At 48.4% G+C, this 20015-nt stretch overlaps 2 protein-coding genes across 4 annotated transcripts in view; one reads left to right on the plus strand and one right to left on the minus strand.

The window, feature by feature from the left end:
• The window catches only part of DUS2 (dihydrouridine synthase 2), a 54529-nt gene extending 40297 nt beyond the window's left edge, over positions 1-14232 (minus strand). Inside the window, exons 1-3 of one of the 3 annotated variants that reach the window (XM_073307577.2) lie at positions 8515-8593; positions 5920-5990; positions 4624-5454 (exon numbers count right to left, since the gene is read on the minus strand). Coding sequence is in view for 2 of the 3 variants with exons in the window: in XM_073307574.2 (XP_073163675.1) it covers positions 8515-8657; positions 13603-13696 (237 nt within the window). In the remaining variant the exon portion in view is untranslated. Of the gene's footprint in view, positions 1-4623; positions 5455-5919; positions 5991-8514; positions 8658-13602 lie in introns of those variants that run through there. The other 2 variants (XM_073307574.2, XM_073307575.2) reach the window with 2 other exon arrangements.
• On the plus strand, positions 13740-15723 carry DDX28 (DEAD-box helicase 28). The gene has a single exon (XM_073307572.2). The coding sequence runs from the start codon at positions 13797-13799 to the stop codon at positions 15462-15464; it is 1668 nt and encodes a 555-aa protein (XP_073163673.2). The 5' UTR covers positions 13740-13796; the 3' UTR covers positions 15465-15723.
• The last annotated feature ends 4292 nt before the right edge of the window (positions 15724-20015 follow it).

Below are 20015 nucleotides of genomic sequence, written 5' to 3' on the forward strand. Positions count from 1 at the left end.
CCATATGTACAGAAATGTTATAACAGCAGACTAGATCAGTGACCCATCTAATCAACTATCCTATGGTAATTCTAGAGCTTGGGGCAAAAAGTGACCAGACACCTATAGCCAGGAGACTAATCCTATCATGCAGAGGCTGATACAAAAGGGGGCAACCTCTCATCAGCAAAGTCCAGTAGCATTACCTTGATGAGAAGCCCAGGACCCACCTCTCTATATCGGAGAAACTCTGCAGTTTCCTGGAGATATTCTCAAATGCTGAAAGAATCAGATTTTACTGACAACTTTTCTCCATTTCTTCACTATCCAACAGCCATTAAACGAGGCAACAATAAATATGATTTTTTGTCTTTGCTCAAACTGCACCTCTACCCCGATATAATGCGGTCCGCGGGAGCCAAAAAAATCTTACCGCGTTATATGTGAAACCGCGTTATATCAAACTTGCTTTGGCCCCCCTACTCCTTGTCCCCTGACCGCCTCCTCCAGAGACCCCCTGTCCCTAATCACCCCCAGGACCCCATCCCCTACCCAACCCCTCTGCTTCCTGTCCTCTGACTGCCCCGACACCTATCCACACCCCTGCCCCCTGACAGGCACTCAGACACCGTGGCTGGGAGCTGGCGGAGTGGAGCGGGCTGGAGCCAGGCTGCTCCGCCTCCATCGCTGCTGGTGAGTGTGTGTGGGGAGGGATCCCTTCCCCCAAGCTCCCTCCCCCCGAGCAACACAGCTGGGGCCAGGGTGAGGGAAGCGGAGCGGGCTGCTCCCAGCCCCCCGCTAATCCCCCGGGCCACTCTGGGTCTGCGGGGCCCGCAGAACAGGACATTTTCATATCCTGTGATAATTTTGAAGACTATTACAATGGCCATTCCACAATCAACATAAAGGGTCTGCCAGTATTTCTATTACAAAATCAATTTTTCAGGGCTTCTAATTTGGATGGTAAAGCTGCAGGCTGTAACTATAAAAAGTGTCTCAGCCTGGGAATTAAAATGTATAGGTTCTTTTCTGCAGGCTTCTGTGCTGGAAACCAAAGCTTCAAGACCCCAGACCGCAGGAAGCCTAAAAGGGTGTTTTGGCAGCACAGACAATCCACAACACTGTTTTGCCAAGGAACTCAAAGTCAGCAGGTACAATCCAGAAAACTGGCATGGGCTGCCAGTAAAAGGGTATGCTTGGGCAGAGCATCTAGAGTATGAACTGATTCAGCTGCTTCCCCTGGACTGGGACACAAACCTGCATTCAGCTCTTAACTCTGCCAGACTTTCAGCATGGCCTTGGGCAAGTCATCTGTGTCTCAGTTCCCCATCTATGAACTGGGGATGATTTGTCTTCTCTGGTCTTCTCTACACAGGGACATTCAGGAGAATGAACTACATTCACTTCTAAAGTGAACTACAATGCAGGGGGGGAGCCAGGGATAGCTCAGTGGTTTGAGCATTGGCCTGCTAAACCCAGGGTTGTGAGCTCAATCCTTGAGGGGGCCATTTCAGGATCTGGGGCAAAAATTGGGGATTGGTCCCGCTTTGAGCACGGGGTTGGACTAGATGATCTCCTGAGGTCCCTTCCAACCCTGATATTCTATGATTCTATGACATGAAAATTGTGCATATTAAGGGAAGAAAAAATATTGTAGCAGATACTTGTCCAGGCAAGAGGGTTATGACCAAAAGCCTGCAGAATAGCTGGTGGCTGACTATGCTGTTTCATTGTAAGGGGTGTGTGTGTGATCGTCAGAACTTCTTAATGCCAATTGGCAAAGGGCTCACTGTTCTGTAAAAGCAACTTCTATCAGGCCAGACAAGCTCATTACACCTAACATACTGCTTTCATAGTATTTATCCATCAATATACTCGTGGGGGGGGGGAGTCTGTGGGACTGTGCACCCATGGATGCAGTTTTTTGGGGCGGTTGCCCCCCTCCAAACAGAGGCAAGGCATGGGCTAACATGCCACTGCGCCCCCCTCATTCCACAAGCGCAGAGCTGCCCAGCTGAAGGAAGCTGTATCTCAGCTCCCACTGACTGCAGCTGAATGCTGCCTCTTGGGTCCTAGTGCCAGTGAGACACCATTTCTGTGTGCTGAGAGGGAGCCTTCCTGTTTTCTACTCTGTGCAACAGTGAGAGCCCGCGGTGGGGCTGGGTTGGGGGGGTGGGGGAAATGAGGGAAAGGAGGGTAAAGGGATGGGGGCAGAGGCAGTGGGAAAGGAAGGGGGGTTGGAATGGGGGAGGGGGATGGAGAAGAAAAGGGGATAGGAGAATCGCTGGGGGAAGCTGGAGCCCGGCAGGTGGCATCCGCTCGGCAGAAGCTGGTGCTCCTCTGTTAAGCAGGCCCATCAAACCTTCATCCTGACAAGCCCAACCCCCCTACACCTGGACCCCTCCCCTCACAACCAGACCCCCACCACACTGATCCCCACTCCACCAAGCCCCACTCCCCCAGCAACCAGACCCCCCAACTGAGCCCCCTCACACCCAGCCCCCCCTCGCCGAGCCCCATCTCCCCACACCCAGCTCCACGCTCCTGAGCCCCAACCACCTTCACCTGGATCCCCTGCAGAATGCCATTGATCCTGTACCTGGAACACCCCAACAAGCCTCTGTGCATCCTGATCTCCCACTGAGCCACCCACACCCAGATTGCCCCGCACAGAACCCTCTCACCCCACACCTGGATCCCCCCACACTTGGATCCTGCTGGGCTAAGCCTGCCCACCCACACTTGGCACACAGGGACAGGGCCCCAGGATGTTTCTGGGGCAGGCCCAGCTCTGCATTGTCTCAGGGTCAGGTGAAGCCTCACTGCTGAGTCTCTGTACTGATGGAGGTTGGAACTTCAGGGTGATCTCCCACCTCAATGCAGCTAGTGGCCTATGCTCCCCATGCCATGCTGGAGAGACATTTATTTATTGACAAATAAAATTTGCAGCATTTTGCAGAATTTTAAAATATTGTGTGCATAATTTTTTTTGGCGCAGAGTTCCCGGAGGAGTAATCAATAGCATCTTGCAAGGTATTAAATGTAAGGTATCAAATGATACACCCTTCATTAATTAATCATTGTGAAATGAACGTATAGACACTATATAAGGAGTTACACTTACACACTGAAGATACGTTTTAAAAGCTGTAACATGGCAGAGTTCATAAACAAGTTCTTTGCCTGAAAAAGCATGTTTAGTCACCTCTCTCTGTTTCAGATGTAAGCTAAGCATTATTATTCAATACAATGGAAGCCCCATGTGTATATGCAACCAACAAGGGGATGTGAAATTATCAAGAAGAGTAGATTAAAATCAGAGAGCATTTCAAAAGGTTTACTGAACTATAACTGAGCAATAAGTGCGAAATTTTTGTTATCAATTCACAGAGGAAATTCCTTGAAGGGTGGGGGGTGTTCATGAAAGTTCAGATCCTTGTTTTGACTGAAAACCAGAAGCTCTGTCAAAGACTGAATCCTTGGGAGAAAATCAACTTCATTACACAGGAACTGGAACTACTAATAAGTGTAGACCTAAGATTTCATTTTATGTTTTGTTTTATATATGTAACCATTTCTATTTATCAGCCTTATTCACTATCTTTTAAAGTTTTACTATAAATATATTTCAGTGTTGCAATGTTATTAAGGACCAGATCCTGAGTTGTACCAGTCAAGCTGTGTGTACACTCTCTGTTTGGGGCCAGCTTACCTGGTAATTTCTGAGAGCATTCAGAGACAGGAGTTGGAAACTGCTACTCAAGCCAAGATAGTGCAAGTTTCTCTACTCTGCCTGGAAGGCTCACTCCCAGAAGTACTATAGACAAACCCCATAATGCTAGCCCACTTCAATCCTTTGCCTCTCCTCCAAGAATGCTAACAAGTATGAAAATTAGAGGTAGTTCTGGTGATGGCTTTTGTTCATAGACAATTTTCCATTTGCAACTAAAATTAAACCACCACGTTCCTTTCATTGAGGCTCCCAAACAGTGATCAAATAAACTTTCATGACCAACCTGTGCTGGATTCAAATGGCAACATAATGAAAGGCTCTATATCTACCAATATCTTGAGTCATCTATTTCCTCTTAATGTTATTTTTTAATTAAGGAAGTGCATGTGTAGCCAATCGGTCCATTTTATCATTCATTTATTAAGTGTTGTGTGATTTTATAATTAACTCATATGCTATATCATAGATAATCATTGTATGCTACATAGATTTCAATTGTAGGATTATAGAAGTATAAGAATGATCAATAATTAGAAGTGATAAGTATGTATTAGATATCTGAGGCCTGGTCTACACTACGAGTTTAGGTCGAATTTAGCAGCATTATCTCGATTTAACCTTGCACCCATCCACACGATGAAGCCCATTTTTTCAACTTAAAGGGCTCTTAAAATCGATTTTTTTACTCCACTCCCAATTAGGGGATTAGCGCTGAAATTGGCCTTGCCGGGTCGAATTTGGGGTACTGTGGACACAATTCGACGGTATTGGCCTCCGGGAGCTAACCCAGAGTGCTCAGTTGTGACCGCTCTGGACAGTACTCTCAACTCAGATGCACTGGCCAGGTAGACAGGAAAAGGCCCGTGAACTTTTGAATCTCATTTCCTGTTTGGCCAGTGTGGCAAGCTCACCTGCACAGGTCACCACGCAGAGATCATCATCACAAGAGACCATGCAGTCCCAGAATCGCCAAAGAGCTCTAGCATGGACCAAACGGGAGGTATGGGATCTGATCGCTGTATGGGGAGACAAATCCGTGCTGGCAGAACTCCGCTCGAAAAGACGAAATGCAAAATATTTGAAAAAAATCTCCAATGGCATGAAGGACAAAGGCTATAACAGGGACCTGCAGCAGTGCCGCATGAAAATTAAGGAGCTCAGGCAAGCCTACCAAAAAACCAGAGAGACAAACGGCCACTCCAGTTCAGAGCCCCAGACATGCCGCACTTCTATGATGAGCTGCACGCCATTCACCACTACCCCAACCCTGTGCTTTGACTCCGTCCCAGGAGTGGGAGGCAACATGGAAGTGGGTTTTGGGGGCGAGAAAGATGATAATGAGGAGGAGGTTGGAGATAGCTCACAGCAAGGAAGCGGAGAAACTGGTTTCCCCAACAGCCAGGATCTGTTTATCACCCTGGACCTGGACCCAGTACCCCCCGCCCCTGAACCCACCCAAGGCGGGCTCCCGGACCCTGAAGGCGGAGAAGGGACCTCTGGTGAGTGTACCTTTGTAAATATGATACATGGTTTAAAAGCAAGTGTGTTTAATGATTAATTTGCCCTGGCATTCGCGGCCAGTTCAGCTACTGGGGATGGAGGATGGAGCGGAAATCCTCCAGGGACATCTCCATAAAGCTCTCCTGGATGTACTCCCAAAGCCTTCGCAAAAGATTTCTGGGGAGGGCAGCCTTATTCCATCCTCCATGGTAGGGCACTTTACCACGCCAGGCCAGTAGCACCTAGTCGGGAATCATTACAGAACAAAGCATTGCAGCGTATGGTCCTGGTGTTTGCTGGCATTCAAACAATATCCCTTCTTTATCTCTCTGTGTTACCCTCAGGGGAGTGATATCATTCATGGTCACCTGGTTGAAATAGGGTGGTTTTAGTAAGAGGACATTCAGAGGTGCCCGTTCCTGCTGGGCTGTTTGCCTGTGGCTGAACAGAAATCTTCCCTGCTGTTAGCCACGCGGTGGGGGGAGGGGTGAAGCCATCATCCCAGAGAATTGGGTGTGTGGGGGGGTGGGGGTTAGTTGGGTTTCTGCTGCACATGAACCCGGAAACTGCAGCCCGTCCTTTTAAATTGCCAACCCATTTTTAATGGGCAACCCAATGGCGACTTCGTATGGGAAACGAGGGCGCTGCTGTTTGAAGCCATTCCCACATGTTATGAAAGTTAAAGAAGCCAAAAGACTGTGGCTTACCATGGCTGCCTGCAAGCCGAATTCTACTGCCCGGCCCTGCATGAGTGATCTCTCACACCAAACCGGCATACCTTCAATAAGAGGCAAAATACGACCTTGTAATGAAAGCACGTGCTATGTAATGTTAACAGCAAGGTTTACCATGAAAGAGTGTACCCATTGTTCTATAAAATGTGTCTTTTTAACTACCACTCTCCCTTTCTTTTTTGCCCCTCCACCAGCTGCATATGTTTCTCCTTCCCAGAGGCTAGTAAAGATTAGAAGGTGAAAAAAACGCACTCACGATGAAATGTTCTCTGACCTCATGCTGTCCTTCCACAATGCCCAAATGCACATTCTACCACCGTTCTGCACTTGCTCAGCCTATAGTTGAACAGCTTCTGACTACTGTCCAGGGTGCATGTGTATGGCTTTATGAGCCATGGCATTAAGGGGTAGGCTGAGTCCCCAAGGATAACTATAGGCATTTCAACATCCCCAACGGTTATTTTCTGGTCTGGAAAGTAAGTCCCTTGCTGCAGCTGTTGAAACAGACCAGAGTTCCTGAAGTTGCGAGCGCCATGTACCTTTCCCGGCCATCCCACGCTGATGTTGGTGAAACGTCCCTTGTGGTCCACCAGTGCTTGCAACACCATTGAAAAGTACCCCTTGTGGTTTATGTACTCGCTGCCTTGGTGCTCCGGTGCCAAGATAGGGATATGGGTTCCGTCTATCGCCCCACCACAGTTAGGGAATCCCATTGCAGCAAAGCCATCTACTATGACCTGCACATTTCCCAGAGTCACTACCCTTGATATCAGCAGCTCCGTGATAGCGTTGGCTACTTGCATCACAGCAGCCCCCACAGTAGATTTGCTCACTCCAAATTGATGCCCGACTGACCAGTAGCTGTCTGGTGTTGCAAGCTTCCACAGGGCTATTGCCACTCGCTTCTCAACTGTGAGGGCTACTCTCATCTTGGTATTCTTGTGCTTCAGGGCAGGGGAAAGCAAGTCACAAAGTTCCATGAAAGTGCCCTTACGCATGCGAAAGTTTTGCAGCCACTGGGAATCGTCCCAGACCCGCAGCACTATGCGGTCTCACCAGTCTGTGCTTGTTTCCCAGGCCCAGAATCAGCGATCCACACCATGAACCTGCCCAATTGACACCATGATGTGCACACTGCAGGGTCCCGTACTCTGTGAGAAGTCTACGTCCATGTCCTCATCACTCTCCTCACTGCGCTGCAGTCGCTTCCTCCTCGCCTGGTTTCACTTTTCTTGCAGTTATGGTTCTGCATATCCTGCTGGATAATGCACGCAGTGTTTATAGTGCTCACAATTGCCACAGTGATCTGAGCAGGCTCCATGTTCCCAGTGCTATGGCATCTGTGATGGAAAAAGGCCCGAAACGATTGTCTGCCGTTGCTTTCACGGAAGGAGGGAGGGAAGGGGGCGGGGGGGGCCTGACGATATGTACCCAGAACCACCCACGTCAATGTTTTTGCCCCATCAGGCACTGGGATTTCTACCCAGAATTCAAATGGGTGGCGGAGACTGAGGGAACTGTGGGATAGCTACCCACAGTGCAACGCTCCGGAAGTCAACGGTTGCATTGATACTCCGCTGACTAAACGCACTTAGAGCATTTGTGTGGGGACACACACAATCGACTGTATAAAAATGCTTTCTACAAAACCGATTTCTATAAATTCGACCTAATTTCTTAGTGTAGACATACCCTAAGTAAGTAGGGTTGAAATGCAAGGCCTACAGGCTGAGGCCTGTAAAATGTTAGCTTAGCTATACTAGGCCACTGGCTTAAGAAATGCTTGACACAGGTAAGTGACCAAAGAATGACCCCATGCCACAAGATTAAAGGAAAAGATGCACCTATGGGTGATCTTGCGAAAAATGAACAGTAAAATAATTTTTTGTTGACAAGATACCCGGTAGTCACATTCTTCTGACACATGCTCTTACCACAAGGTACACTATTTGTGTAAATGCTAATGAGGTGTAGTCAGAATCATATTATAAAATGAGGTTGCCCAGATTAGAAAAACTGAGCTTCCTATGGAAAACTCTAGCAGGAACCATACCTCTACTAGTGATCAATTGGCAAGGCAGCCACCAGACCATAAGAATATTGTTTAGGATGTGAGTATAACTATACTCGTAACTTGTGCAAAGGTCTTTATAGAATTTTTATTTATATATATATGTGTGTGTGTGTGTGTGTAATCATAACTTTAATTGTAACTTTAATAAAATTTATAAAACAGACTTATACTTGTAAATGTATGAGTGGTCACTATCCTTGGTCCTTATGTGTTCCTAGAGAAGCTAAATCTGAAGCAAATAGCAGAGGTGACTTTCACTCCGTTAAGCTTGAAACTGTGGCCACCAGAGCCAAACCCATGGGGGTGTAATACCACATTACAAAATTCACTTTAAATAAAATAAAAGGCTACACATGAAAGTTTGAAGACCATTCAGTAACAATGCTAATCCCTTTAACATCCATGAGGATATGACTACTGAGAAACCAATATTGTTCATAAAACTGCCATATCATAAGAAAACAGAGCCTCCCCCATCTCCTTAGCCTTCATACCTCACAGTATACAATATCAGCACCAAAATCCAAAGCCAAAAGACGCATGGGTAATGTTCCAACCCGCACCATAGGAGCCAGAATTTTCTTGCTTCTGAAACAGAGTGCTGGAGTGTTCACAGTCATTCCTTTTGTTGTATGCTCTGAAACAGAAAGCAAAACAAATGAGAGAAACATTCTCTCTGCCAGTGTACATGTAGAATCAAGATTTCCTTACCCCACTGCCATCAAAATTCATGTTCTTGTTTTTTTAAACCTACAATTTATTACTAAAAAAAGTTGTCAGCTTGCTTTTTCATTTTGATAGAAAATGGATCTAGCTAAAGGGATTAACCTCACATTTTCTCAAATGAGTTTCTTCAGGAATCCCTGCATTTGACTGCTAAGGAGCAAAGTAGATTGTTTTATAAGCCAACCATCTAACAGATGCAGGGCTCTACCAGGAACTGCAGCACCATGTCGGGATGCCGCTCACAGGAGCCAGCACCCAGCCCGGTCAGCTCCTCCAGCATGGCTTTACTGCTTCCAGTGGGCACCAGGCTCACCAGCAGCTGTCCTTGGTCACGCTAGTGTGCGCAAGCAGCTTGCACACTCAGAGAGGAGTACCATCCATGCAGTGGTGTACATCTTTTGTCTAGGAGCACAGTTATTGTTGATGAGGCATGGTGGCAGAGAGGAGTCAACTGGACACCAGGAGGAGGATGGGAAAAACAGACTCGACAAGGAGCTGCAGGAGGGAGGAACTGAGATTGGCTGGGTAAGAAGACAGGAGACAAGGTGGAGGAAGAGTTTGGAATGTCTGGGCAAACAGACTGGCATGAGAAGCCGGAGAAGTGGAGCATGGAAGTTCCTGTGAGCAGAACAGGACAGGGACAGGGTGGAGGGAACAAGGCAAAAGGGATAAAGCTTGGATGGCATGAGCAGAAGGGTCTGTGCCCATTGCAGCACACTCCCTTCCAGAGCCTGCAATGGAACCAAAGATTTCTGCCTGAGTCCAACCATTCCTCTGCTGTCACCAAATACTTGTGAAACCCTCTGACAAAGCGTCTCATTTCTCTCTACTGCTAGTACACATACAGAATTACAATCAACTATCAGTTACTCCATTAGCTCAAGTACCAGAGGTGTGTACGGTAGAATTAAAGGTTCTAACTCTACTGATGACCCATGTTGGGGTTGATAAGATGTCACAGGATGGAATTTGTGCTTTTGCAGTTTAGTTTTTTATAGCCTACGAAATTACACAGAAATCAAAAACACTAGATGAAAACATTATAGTTGCAAAGTCAAGCTCTCAAGATTTAGGAATTGCCAGAATTAAGGTTGCCTGGGAAACCTTACTTTGCCTCCTTTGAGCATATGCATTACGATACAAACTTTAATTACATATCATTTTTCCAAAGCATTCCTCCCTCATTCAGTGTACAGGACAGACTTGCTCTGTGGATGAATCAGGGGTGTGTAATGAAGGAGACTGTTGTCTGTAGGACCCCTGCTTCATTTGTTGCAGAATCTGGAAGGTGTATAGTAACTGAACAGGGGCTTGCAGGAAAAGAAAGGATGGTCTCATAGTTAAGGCAGTTGAATGCTGCCCTGGTGAACTGGATTCTCTCTGCCACAGAGTCCCTGTGTGATGCTAGGCAACTCATTTAAATCAAACCTTTCAAAGGTGGTCACTAATTATGTGTTGCTTATTTTCTGGATACTTGACTTGAGACTTCGGCATGTGATTTGCAAAAGTGATGATTACTTACAATTACAACTGAAGTCAATTGGAGCTGTGAACACAGAGTCCTACATAATGTTACTGAGTCTGTAAAACTCAGTCCTAGGCAATTTATGGATGCTTTTGATCTTAATCTCCGTCCCCACATCCGTAAAATGGGGATATAATAACCTCTCATTTCACAGATCTCCTGTGAAAATAAATTCATTAGTGTGAATGAATTTCACAGGGGGTGTTGGGGGGAGTGTTCCAGGTGTGGGATAAGAGGGTTGTGTATGGGGAAATCTGAGTGCAAGTGCTTCACAAACATTATAGTGATCAGGTACCATCGAAAAAAAAATACCATGTGAACATGTAATCAAAGACTATCACAATTAATATGCACAAGAGAGGGGTGAATTAAAGTTACACAGACAACCTCAATTCCAGCATTTCCTTACTTCTGAGTGCTTCACTCTGCAACCTTAATAATGTTATTTCAGTTTAGTTTGTGTATTTGATATACACAGTAGAACTCAGTTTATCTGACTAAAAGAAGTGGTGTGGAATTTATGTGAATAAACAGTCCACGTCTTTGAGACTTCTAGACTGGAGAACTGCAATACTCTTCTGCTAGGGCTATACTTCAAGCTCACTTTCAGCTGATGTAGAAAGCATCCATTAGACATCAGCTATGGAGATCACATCACACCAATTCTTCAGCAGCTGCACTAGGCTTCCTACGTGATGCTGAGTGCAACAGAAGCTGTGGAGTTCAAGCTCTGCAGCCTTATCTTGCTTGTGTCCTCTTTCACAACAAACTGTTACAGTAGCTGGAGTCAGCTACATACTACTCCTGAGGGAATTATGTGCCAAAAAACTAAAAATTCTGTGCACACTATTTTAAAATTCTGCAAAAATTTGCATATTTTATTTGTCAATAAATAAATGTGGAGGCTTCAGCACTGCAGTGAGAAACAGGCCACTAACTTCACCAGGGGTGGGACATCACCCCCCCACCCCTGGTGGTGAGGCACATCCCAGGGCTCTGGGGTCTGGGTGTTGGAGGGCAATGGGGATCAGCAGGGGGGGTCTGGAGCGCTCAGCGGGGGAGTCTGGGTGCGGAGGGCTTGGGCGGATGGAAGAGCAGCTCCCCCGTGGCTAAGTAGTGATGGGCGCAGGAAACGGGAGATGGGGTGCAGCATTTCCTGCAGCCAGGGAAAGTTTATGGGGGTAGGTCTGACCCAGTCCCAGCAACTCCCTGTAGGGGAACTGTGCTCCTTCCCCACCCCCAGCTCAGCCGGGACTAGCAGCTGAGCCCAGTGCAGGGTATGAGCCACCGACCAAGGCAACCCTAATGCTGGGTGGTGCTCAGTGGGATGGGTGTTTGGAAGGCTCGGAGGGGAGTTTTGGGTGTAGGGAGCTGAGGCTCTCTGGTACAACAGACTGATCTATTCTAGCATTCTCCCTGACATTTTCCTGCCGTTGCATATCATCTTTGGATCTCATTGTTGTGAAAGTCCCTCTTCATCTTTCCTATTGGCCTCTCGTTATTAGGGTTTCAATCCTCTACCTTGCGGATGTAAAGTCAATTTTTCACACAACTGATCAGTTAATTTTAAGTCAGAGGCAAAAGTTGACACATTAGCAGAACCGGAGTCAATAGCCTAAAGAATCAGAGCACCCAGAATCTACATTCTCAAGCAGTTCCTCACCACAAAAGAAGCGACAAATGCAAGATGACAATTCATGGTAAGAGGTCTGGGGGATAGTTTTTCTTCTTTGCCTACTGGGTCAGCGTATACTTAAGACTGATCTAAAGTAGGCAACTAGAGTTTAGAATAAATAGGAAAACAGCATATTTGGAATAAGTCTAAACTATATATGAAAGGAGCACCTATCTAGGTGAACTGGCTAATTAGAAACAACTTGTAACGTGTAATATAACATCTGCACGTGATCTAACTTTTAAAGTTGCAAGTATGCCAGGAGCCAGTGTCCTCAAATAAAAACTGGGAGAGGTTGTTGCAGCTGTCTTTATCACCTTTAATAATGATTTGCATTCAGATATTTTGTAGCATACTTTGCTACTCTCTCAGGACCTGATTGAAAGCCCACTAAGTCAATTAGTCTTTCCATTGACTTCCATGGGTGGTGCATGAGGCCCCTATTGACCAGATCACTTTCTTATTTCCAACCAATTTTAATTACAAACAAGGGACCTGCTTCTGCTACCAGATAAGTCAGTAAGAGTTCTGTCAATACATGCAACACCCATTAGCATTATTAACGCTTACCATCTGCGCATGCATCTGAAGAACACAACCCTATGGTTTAAAAATTGGGCAGATATCTACTAGTTAGAGGTGACTACTAAGCCTCTTAGTTAGAAGCGGATACAGCAAGATCTGGGGGTGCAGAAAGAAGCCATTAGTGCAGTGGAAGAGACAAAAATTTTTCTCACTGCACGAGGCAGGGAGTGACTGGAAAGTGCCTGGCACATGCTAAGCACCACTGTAATCTCTATCTCTACAAATTATCACCATGGTGCCCTAGGGGGCAGCTCGGTCTTCTCAGTACTGGCTCCCACCCAATAACAAGGATTCCTGCCAAGGGATTGGTCCCAGGATGGTGCTCAAGGGCCTGCATCTTTTATATGACAATCTGAGCACCCCTGGACTAAGGAGACCAGGGGTTGGGGAGTGAGAGAAGACGACACTGGAGCAGTTATAAAAATGGGGAGAAACGGGGGCTACTGAAGCAGCCATGGAGATGGGGGTAACAGCCCGGCGTGCCAGGGGAAGGAGAGATTATAGCAACTGTAAGGATTTGTGAGGATGTTAAAAGCCCAGGGGGATATGACAGGGCGGTGACCATGGCAATAAAGGGGGGAAAGGGGCACTGGGGCAGCCGCAGGGAGGGGTTGGACCTGGGAGGGAGGGGTTGGACCTGGAGGAGGGAGAGGAGCGGGAGCACTGTGAGGGCACAAGGCCTGCCATGGGTGAGCCTGGGGACAGGGGTGTGTGTGGAGGCACAAGGGGCTATGAGAATGGGGGCCTATGGGGAAGGACCTGGAGCAGAAGGGGGGGAGGGGGCCCCCTGGGCCGGCCGCGGGGGCGCCCCGGGGAGGGGAGGGGGCCCCCTGGGCCGGCCGCGGGGGGGGGGGGCTGGGGTCGGTGGAGCAGGGCATGAGGCAGCTATTGGGGGGCGGGGGGGAGCCCCAGGGCCGGCCGGGAGCCCCAGGGCCGGCCCTGAGGGGCGGGGAAGGGAGCAGGCGCCCATCCCCATCGCGGAGAACCAGCCCGCCAGGGCAGGGCGCCCCACACACACTGGAGCCGCCCGGCTAACGCCGCCCCTAGCCAGGCCTCGCCAGCTCCGCTCACCTGCCGAACTGAGCCTCGCCGGCGGCACCTCGCTCGCCCTCGCGCTGCACGGCCGCAACCACCCCCCGAGCCTGCACCGGCTCCCGCTGCGCATGCGCCTCCCCTCCCGGCGCTCGTATCGCACGTCATCAGGGGGCGCCCCTTCGCCTCCCCACGTGGGTGCTTCTCGCGCGGGGCCGCGGTAGCCGCCCGGGATGGCGCTGAGCAAGGCCGGGCGGCTGATGGCGGCCCCCGGGGAGCTGGCGCTGGGCGGGGCCAGGACTTCCGCCGCGCGGCTCCTCCTGGTGCGCTGGGCGCAGGGCGGCGGCCCGCGGCCCCCGGAGAACGTGGTGCGGATCCCCCGGGCCTTGCAGCTGCGGCTGGCTCGGGAGCCGCGCAGGCGGGGCCGGGAGGTGCCGGTGGTTCCGACCCGGGCGGGGAAGCTGCTGCTGCGGAGCCGGCGGCCGCAGCTGAGCCAGCCTCGCTGCCTGACGCTGGGGCGCTGGGAGCGGCCGCTCCTGGTCTCGGCGGGCTGGAAGCACCGGCGCGCCTGCGGGGACTACTTCCAGCTGGAGCGCTCCCAAGAGCAGGCGCCGGCCCTGGCCCCGCAGCCTCCCCGAGCCGCGGGAGGGGGCGCCTCCTTCCAGGCGCTGGGGCTGGGGCCGGCGCTGGTGTCCGCCCTGCGGTCCCTCTCCGTCACCCAGCCCACGGCCGTGCAGCGCCGCGCCATCCCCGCCCTGCTGCGCGGGGGGAACGCGCTGTGCGCCGCCGAGACGGGCAGCGGCAAGACCCTGGCCTATCTCCTCCCGCTGTTCCAGAAACTCCTGGCTCGGCCCGCGCTGGGCCCGGCCTGGCCGCCCTCCCCTCGCAGCCTGGTGCTGCTGCCCTCCCGGGAGCTGGCGGAGCAGGTGCGCAGCGTGGCCTCCTCCCTGGGCTGTTCCCTGGGACTGCGGGTGCGGGAGATTGGCGGGGGCCGGGGCATGGCCAGCGTGAAAAACCAGCTCCGCTCGGACCCCGATGCCGACTTGCTGGTGTCCACGCCTGGGGCCCTGTGCAAGGCGCTGCGGAAGCGGATGGTGAGGCTGGAGCGGCTGTGCTGGCTGGTGCTGGATGAGGCTGACACGCTGCTGGACTCCTCTTTCCTGGATCTGGTGGAGGAGGTGCTCATGCAAGCCCCCATCGCCCACAGCCCCAAGGAGGTGGCCGACCAGTGGGACATCAAAACCCAGCTAGTGATCGTCGGAGCCACCTTCCCTGAAGGGCTAGGTCAGCTGCTGAGCAAGGTCACCGATCTGGGTCACTTCATCACTCTCACCAGCCAGAACTTGCACCACCTCCTGCCCCATGTCAAGCAGAAATTCATCCGCCTCAAAGGCAGCGACAAGTCATCTGAGCTACTGCAGCTCATCAAAGACCAGGGCCCCTCTAGCGGAGCCGTTCTCGTCTTCTGTAACAATGCCAGCACCGTCAACTGGCTCGGCTACATCCTAGATGATCACAAAATCAAGCACCTGAGGCTCCAGGGACAGATGCCTGCAGCTATGAGAGCAGGCATTTTCACCACCTTCCAGAAGGGACAAAGGGATGTCCTCATTTGCACAGACTTAGCCTCCCGTGGACTGGATACCAGCCGTGTGGAGCTTGTAGTCAACTATGACTTCCCATCCACGTTGCAGGACTATCTTCATCGGGTGGGGCGGGTTGGGCGTGTAGGCAGCAAGGTGCCTGGGACTGTGGTTAGTTTTGTAACCCATCGTTGGGACGTTGATCTGGTGCGGAAGATAGAGACTGCAGCCCGGAGAAGGACCAGTCTCCCTGGGATGGAGACTGCCATTAAGGAGCCTTTGCCTAAAACAGACCCGACTCAGGCTGACGAACAATGAAATGCTAATGTTCAAATTGGATTTAGGGTACTGATAATGACGTCTATTGAAGGCTAAATCAGCTAAACTTAGTTTTGTGAGTCAAAATGAGGATATGTGCGAAAAAACAACATAACAAAAGTGTTAAAGTTACCACTTCTGCCTGGTTAGTTACTGGCAGGTGCACTGATGCATATCAGTATGAACTGCTACTTCATGCTTTTTTAAATCTAAACAGATGTAACAAACTCCACAACTAATAAATAAATGCTAAATTTTTCCTCTGTTTAGTAAGGGCTGCATTGCATTTGATCAGTTCCTGAAATCTTGTAATTTTCATTTCAGTTTAAAGTAGGCATGACTTGAAGATATTACCTATTAGTTGATTTATTATAGTCTTGAACATAGTACAGGATAAGGTATCGGTGCATAATCACAATATTCCCTCAAGTAGGCAGTGATTATTAGATGCAACTTACTTAAAAGCAGAAATAATAATTGACTTCTTCAGAGAGGCAGTGGCAACACCAGGTGGCTCAGGCCAGCCCTGCAGGGGCTGCTGGCACAAGAGGGCTTGTGTTGCTACTGGCCAGAGGGGCCGTTAAAACTTTTTTTTCCCCCAAGCTGGGCATTTGTCCCATTTGCACTTGCCCGAACAGTCCTCTGTGCTCCCATGGGGTAAGAGCAAATGGGACAAATGCCCAGATTTACCAAAAATGGCATGATGTCCGGGACAGAGCTTAAAAATGGGACTGTCCTGGCAAAAACGGGATGTATGGTCACTTTGGCACGGTGGACCAGGCCCTAATGCCCCCTGCTCGAGGCCTCGTGACCCTGCCACACCTCACCCCAGAGAAGGGCTATGGAGAGAGTCCTCCAAGCTACTTAGAGTGGTTGTGTGGGAAACAGCCAATCAGAAAGGGGCTGCAGGGGGCAGCCAGTCAGGGCCCAGCAGTCTAGTATAAGAGGAGCTACAGGGCCAGTGTGAGATTAGTTCCTTGCTGGAGTTGGAGAAGCATAGATGTTGTGTGTGGCTGGTTGAAGGAGCTCTGGACTGGTTGCTGGGACCTGAGGTAAGGATGAAGAACATCCTGGGCTGTGAGGAAATGGCCCGGGGAATCATAGTAGCAATGCTTCTTAGTTAAAGGGGCACGGCAGACAGGTGCTATCTTTAGGATCTCTGGGCTGAGCTGGGATCGAGTAGAGAATGGGCTCCTCCCCTCCCCGAAGCCACTAGGAAAGTGGCTTTGACTTTGATGCATCCCATATGGGGAAATGAACTCTTTTAGAGGCCCAGCAGGAGAGCTGAGGCCTGAAAGGCCCAGAGAAGGTGAGGACATTGCCTCCAGAGAGAGAGCCTTAAAGCAGTGGTTCTCAACTGGGGTACACAGAGATCTTCCAGGGGGTACATCAACTCATCTAGATATTTGCCTAGTTTTACAACAGGCTACATAAAACGCACTAGCAAAGTCAGTACAAACTAAAATTTAATACAATTACTTGTTTATACTGTTTGACATACTATATACTGAAATGTAAGTACAATGTTTATTTTCCCATTTATTTTATAATTATATGGTAAAAATGACAGCAGTTTTCCAGTAATAGTATTGTGACACTTGTATTTTTATGTCTGATTTTGTAAGCAGGTAGTTTAAGTGGAGTGAAACTTGGGGGGTACAGAATACAAATCAGACTCCTGAAAGGTTGAGAGCCCCCGGTTAGCTCACGAAAGCTTATGCTCAAATAAATTGGTTGTGAGAAAACCTGGATTTGTGCTGGAAATGGCCCACCTGATGATCACTTTAGATAAGCTATTACCAGCAGGACAGTGGGGTGGGAGGAGGTATTTTTTCATATTCTCTGTGTATATATAAAGTCTGCTGCAGTTTCCACGGCATGCATTCGATGAAGTGAGCTGTAGCTCATGAAAGCTTATGCTCAAATAAATTGGTTAGTCTCTAAGGTGCCACAAGTACTCCTTTTCTTTTTGCGAATACAGACTAACACGGCTGTTACTCTGAAACCCGGTTGGACTGTTTCCCCGGAAGGAGTTTTTATTTCACATACAAAGTGTGAGACTCGGCCAGAGGGCTAAGTCACCAAAGACCCACCACAAACTTAAGAAAGTGAATGCAGGCACACGGAACGTTCGTGAGAGATGAATGCGACCCAATTACAGTCATGCTATGTAAAGAGAGCCTGTAATTCTGTGTTTCGCATTGCAGTCTGTAGTAATAATAATAATTAATAATGTGGTTCTCTAAGACAAATAGGGCACCCCAATCAAGTTTAATGATTTTTCAGATCAGGGAAATGCAATGGGAAATGCAGTTAATACAGTTGGACTTCAGTAAAGCATTTGTTGTGGTATCACATGGGAAATTAGTTACATTAGAGAAGATGGGGATTAATAAACAAATGATAAGGTGGGTAAGAAACTGGCTAATGGGCAGAAGGGAGTGGGTTGTGCTGAAAGGTGAACTGTTGGACTGGAGGGAAGTCACCAGCGGAATTCCTCAAGGATTAGTCTTAAGGCCAGTCTTATTTAATGTTTTCATTAGTGATCTTGGTACAAAAAGTAGGAGTGTGTTGAGGCATTGTCAATACAGAAGAGAATCAGAATATTATAGAGGAGGAACTGAATGACCTTGAAGACTGGAGTAATAGAAATGGGATGAAGAAAAGGAGGACTTGTGGCACAAATTTATTTGAGCATAAGCTTTCGTGAGCTACAGATGGACCTTAATAGGTAAATGTGATCCTAGGATGTATCATGCAAGGCATTTCTAGGAAAGTATTAATGCTGTTTTATAAGGTACTGGTCATTTGAATACTGTGTACAATTCTGGTCACCCATTTTCAAGAAATATGAATTCAAACTGGAACAAGTGCAGAGCAGGGCTACTTGTCATGATCAGGGGAATGGAAGGTCTGTCTTATAAGAGGAGACTGGAATGAGCTTGGCTTGTTTGGTCTAGCAAAAAGAAGGCTGAGGGGATATAATTGGTCTCTATAATACATTGTGGGGGAGGTGGGGATAAACCTCAGAGGCGGTGAAGAACTTTTTAAGCTAAATGACAGCAAAGGACAGATAGGTATAAACTGGCTATGAACAAATTCGGGCTGGAAATTAGAAGGTTTCTAACCATCAGAGTGAGATTCTGGAATAGCCTGCTCAGAGGAGTTGGGGCAAACAACTTAACTAGTTTTGAGAGAGCTGGACAAATTTGAGTGGGATCATATGATAAGGTGGCTTGTGATGGTGGGAGGCAGCCCTGAGGGTTTCTTCTGGTTTATGTCTGATCCTAAAATCTCAGGTGATTGGCTGAAGCCCTGAGCATATGTGCTGGAGTTATCTCCATTCTCTGAAGCATCAGATGGCCACAGCTGGCAGTGGGACACTCGATGGGGTGTGCTGGTGTGCTGAGGCGGTAGTGAGCATTCACTCTCTCAGGTGCTTAGCTGGCTGCTAATTGATTGCCATCTGTGGAGTTGGGAAGTAACTTTCCTTCAGGTGAGATTGGCCGTGACCTGTGGGGTGTTTTCACCTTCTTCTACAGGGTGGTGTGTGGGTTGCTTGTCAGGATCATCTGGGTCTCTCTCCCTTAATCCCTTGTTACTGCAATGCCTCCAGCATTGGCGCTCCTCAGTCCCACCTATTCTCTGCCTGTGGTACATAATAGTTTAGTCGTCTTAGGGGTGTAATTAACCGTGATCTAATTTTTGTTGCTGGCTTGGTGTGTGAATGCTAGAAGGTGTTGGTAGTCTCTGATACACAGGAGATCAGATTAGATGATCTGGAGGTCCCTTCTGGCTTTAGATTCTATTATTTGGTTTCAAACTTCTTCTCCTTTTCAGATTCCTGTTTCCAGTGTTTTGTGCTCCATTAAAAGATTACAAAACTGTCTGATGCTAAAGAGGGAGGCTGTATATTTTTGTTTGGGCAACTACATGTCTCTGAAGGCAAAATGCTGACACAATTAGAGCCTGAATCTCTATTCCAGTCCATTGTCAGAGGTTCACTGAGAAAGGGAGCCTGAAATGCATGTGGTGTTTAAATGTCTTTGATCTAATACAAGACAAGGGACAAAGCTATATTGTAGCAGCTTACTTCATTAGCTTCTATATTCAGTTGGCACCAGTCTAATGGAATGTGTTGTCCTCCTTAGGTTTAATGGCTGTGTCTACTAGCTGAGCAGATGGAGCAGACTTTTTACTTTTAGTAAAGGCTTTTGGTTTGGATTTTTGATACCGAGTTTGAATCTTCTTCCCATTATTTAGCTATTGTATGCAATGGACTATATGTCTCATTGTGGAATTAAGTTCTCAGGACAAAATTCATCATTCTTCACTGTTGCAAATCTTGGTTGTGTATAGTACATCTTGTAGTTAACCAGTTTAAGCTCCCACCAGCCAATATGGAGGTATATAGCATCCCCATGTTATAGGGGAAATTGAGCTACCCTGACTCATTCAGTTACATGAGTTTTGACTCTTGACTTCCAGTCCCATGCTGGAACTACTCGATAATGCTCTTTCTTCCTCATTACACACACTTCCTTGATATCA

The sequence above is a fragment of the Lepidochelys kempii genome, chromosome 12 (assembly GCF_965140285.1).
Source record: "Lepidochelys kempii isolate rLepKem1 chromosome 12, rLepKem1.hap1, whole genome shotgun sequence".
NCBI lineage: Eukaryota > Metazoa > Chordata > Testudines > Cheloniidae > Lepidochelys > Lepidochelys kempii.